General features: G+C 47.8%; 1 protein-coding gene across 3 annotated transcripts in view; it reads right to left on the bottom strand.

The window, feature by feature from the left end:
• Positions 1-2,345, bottom strand: part of KANSL1 (KAT8 regulatory NSL complex subunit 1) — a 62,193-nt gene extending 59,848 nt beyond the window's left edge. For all 3 annotated transcript variants that reach the window (XM_008638495.2, XM_017740530.1, XM_017740531.1), the window contains exon 1: positions 928-2,345. In XM_008638495.2, the coding sequence (XP_008636717.2) occupies positions 928-2,231 (1,304 nt within the window). In that variant the 5' untranslated portion in view covers positions 2,232-2,345. The remainder of the gene's footprint in view (positions 1-927) is intronic.
• Between the last annotated feature and the right edge of the window lie 1,123 nt (positions 2,346-3,468).

Below are 3,468 nucleotides of genomic sequence, written 5' to 3'. Positions count from 1 at the left end.
CACCCAGGACCCCTGTGCCTGCTGCACGGAGCTTTTTGTCGACCGTAGCGATACTTCACAGACTGAGGTCTCGGTTCAATAGGTCCATCAGGGTGGAAGAGATCATCTACTGATGCAAGCAAGATTTCACACAGCCTAGACACAGAATATGGCCTTTTAAGAGATTTTTACAAGATACTGTGGTGTGCACTCCCAGGGAAAATTCTGGGTTTGGAACAAAAATTTCCCTTCCTCCCTGACCTGTCTCAAGACCTTTTGCCTTGAGAAGGATCTTCCTCCTCCACACACAAACTGACACCTAATACTTATGCAAACAGGATCTAGTTAACAACATAATTATGAAGCTGTTGTCATCATTTAATGCAACTCACAGACAAGAAAAAAATTCCCAGCAGTAATTTCCCAGATTCAAGAAGAGAACACACTCGCTTCACACTTCGGCTGGCACTTGAACCAAATCCTTTCAAGAGTATTTTTTTTCCAGGCAGCTCACTTAACAAATAAAATGACTTCCCAATCATAAATATGCTGTCAGCTACACAGATTCAGACTGGCCTTACTTTACACAACAGGTTTACAACAAGTATTCCCATTGTAAAAAACCAAACATTTCATTTCAGGAGACAGGACCAAAGTATCCTGGAGACAACTGCTAATGGCATTCCAGGTTTCTATCTGCAGCTCACACCACTCCAGCCAGCCAATATTTTCATGACTTGCTGCTCCATGAACCAAAGACTATTTTCAGTATACATGAGGAATTTTATCTTCAGTGCTGCACATGCTGCAAATCACACCTAACTAGTTTTAACAATTCTTTGACCCAAGACCTTCCAAAATTTAGGGTTCCTACAAAAACTGTATTTCTATCTGCCACCTTCCACTTTGCTCCCCACCACCAGAAGGAAACAAGCGAGTGCTACTTACAGTGGTACATGGGGTTGTTCTGGGTCTGCTTTGGTCAGTTCCTCTTCTTCAACATCCGACTCTCCCCCCGAGCTGCTGTCAGTGACATCCGAGTCAAACGCCTGCTCGCTGGATCTCAAGTTGGCCATGCCACTGGCCGTGAATCTCTCCAGCTCCTCCGATATTGAATCACTCTTCAGGAAGTTACTCAGGCCTTCTGAAGTAACTGTCTCACTCGCAGCTTTCCTCAAGGCTGCTTCTGCTTTTCTGGTCAACATCAGCTGGCTCCGATGCCTCAGGGGGTCCAAAGCTGGAAGCTTGCTCAGCGTTTTCTCCAAGAAGCCGCCCAACTGCTGCTGGATGTGTCTCTCCACCTGCTTCGCCTGCACCACCTGCAAGCGCTTCTGCAGCCGTCGGGCTCGGCTCTCAATGTCCGCCTGGCGCCGCAGCAGGGCCCTCGTCCTCATCTCGGAGTCCAGAGCGCTGTGGTGACCAGCCAGCAGAGAAGGTTTCTGCTCCTCCAACTTACTGCTCCCGAAGTCGGAGTGACTCGCGACACCGGGCACCCGCGTCTCCCCACTGCCGCCCTCGAGCACCCACTGCTGCTCTGTGGAGTTAAGGGAAGATTTATTTGCAGTGCTATTATTGCTAAAGGGAGTTGCGTGCTCTGCATCAAGGCTTCTGTGTGGAAGAGTGCAATTGGTCAACCCGGTCTTCAAGTCCCCCAATTCAGAACCTCCTGTATTATAATCAACAGTCTGGAGGGCAGCAGAAGGAGGAGCACACTTCCCACCATTCAGAGAACTAGAGTTTTCATGGTCTGAATTGGTACTTTTGGCCAATTTCTTGGCCAAGCCATTCACAGGTGCTTGCGGGAGAGGTGGCTGGCTATTAGCACTCATTGTTTTTAGATTCTCCAAAGTGAATTCCAACACTGGTTGCCTCCCCAACAGATCACTTGTTTTCAAGAAGGACTGAGATAAGAGAGAGTGAGATTTAAGGACTGTCTGCTTGTTGAAGACTCCTTGCAGCTTCAGAGGCTCTTTTGAAGAGACAGATGTTACATCCGAGCAGAGATAAGAGGCCACTAGCGGCTGCAGCTTGCCCAGCTCTTCCTTTGTAGGGTTGTTTCGGAAATCTAGACTGGGATCCTCTGGAGCAATGGCTTTCCTTTTGGTGCCGTTGGCAGCCAGGAGGATGTTGTTGGCGTTGCCGTTGCTCTCGGCACTGCCAGGCGACAAGGTGGAGGACGGGGGAGCCAGCTTGAATCGGATGTGGTGAGCTTCAGCTGCTGCGTCAGTGAGAGCGGGCGCCATCGCAGCCATTCAGCACAGAGACACGGGAAGTCCAGCCTCTCCCGCTGCCGAGGCCAGCTCCACTGCCTCCCACTGCCGCTCCCGAGGGCAGCCTGCACAAGGAAGGCAAAAGACACAGTCAGGCACTGCATTTGGAGGAAATAAATCAAACACTTTGGACAACGGCAGCGAGACTTGGATGTGACGCTTGCGCTTCGTCACATTGAGCGCAGCCTCCTCCCCCTGGGAGCCCCAGCCATGCTCAGCAGAGCCAGGCGGGCACAAGGCAGCTGGGAACAGAAACAGGAATACACAACCCAGCCCTCAGGATCTCCCAAAGTTAATGCCTGTCTGTAAACTGCAATTCCCATCTTTCAGTTTATCCATGAGCACACCAGAACCCTTCCAGGCCTCCAGGAAAGCTCCAATCCTGGATGCTCCTATTCCTCAATGCCAGCAGCTCACCAACTTCATCATTAAAATCCCTGAGCTACACCTATGAAATAGTTTTCAGTGCTTCTACTGCCAGCTCAGGGGTCTTAAAAATGACAAATTTGACTATAACATGTAACACAGACAGGGCTTGAGGGGAACAAATCTCCATATGCTTAAACTCCCAGTGGCTGAAGAAACCCCACCGCTTCCCTGAAACCTGGATTTCAAGAAAGTTGCTTCCCTGGTGTATACGAAACCCACTTTCTCAGAAGTACATTTCCGAATGAGCCAGGTGATTTCCAGTGTTAGCAATTCCCATTTCTCTTTCAAGAGCATGGATAAAGATTAACCCACACACGCACAGAGCAGTTCTACACTGACTGTCAGAGCAAGCCTGGGTTTAACTCAACTAGAGCAAATAAATTAAGAGAAATAACTAAAGACTCTTCCTTTCTCTACACTGCAGCCTTTTCCCACCCACCTTCAAGTTTCTGGTCATTCACCCACTTTCCTTACCACTAAAACTGTCAGTGTTTTTAAATGCCTTTTTAAATTGCATTCAAATAACCCACAGCACAGGCTGTGCCACCAGTGAAACAGTTACTTGATTTTCCTTTTACTGAAGTTATTTAGCATCTTCATAAGATATTTCAACGTCAACTTAATAATAAAAAGTTGCCCTGATCTCTTGACTGATATGCCAATCCTCTAATTTCACACAAATTTGCATAAGCTTGTTGTAGCTGTTCATTAACACACCCCAATGACCAAATTAATACACCACTTTACAGGAAAAGCAAGGACTATCTAAAGTTTTAATATGTTTAACAAG

The sequence above is a fragment of the Corvus brachyrhynchos genome, unplaced genomic scaffold (assembly GCF_000691975.1).
Source record: "Corvus brachyrhynchos isolate BGI_N302 unplaced genomic scaffold, ASM69197v1 scaffold47, whole genome shotgun sequence".
Lineage (NCBI taxonomy): Eukaryota > Metazoa > Chordata > Aves > Passeriformes > Corvidae > Corvus > Corvus brachyrhynchos.
Note: the sequence above shows the minus strand (reverse complement) of the source record. Positions and strands in the feature narration are given on the sequence as shown.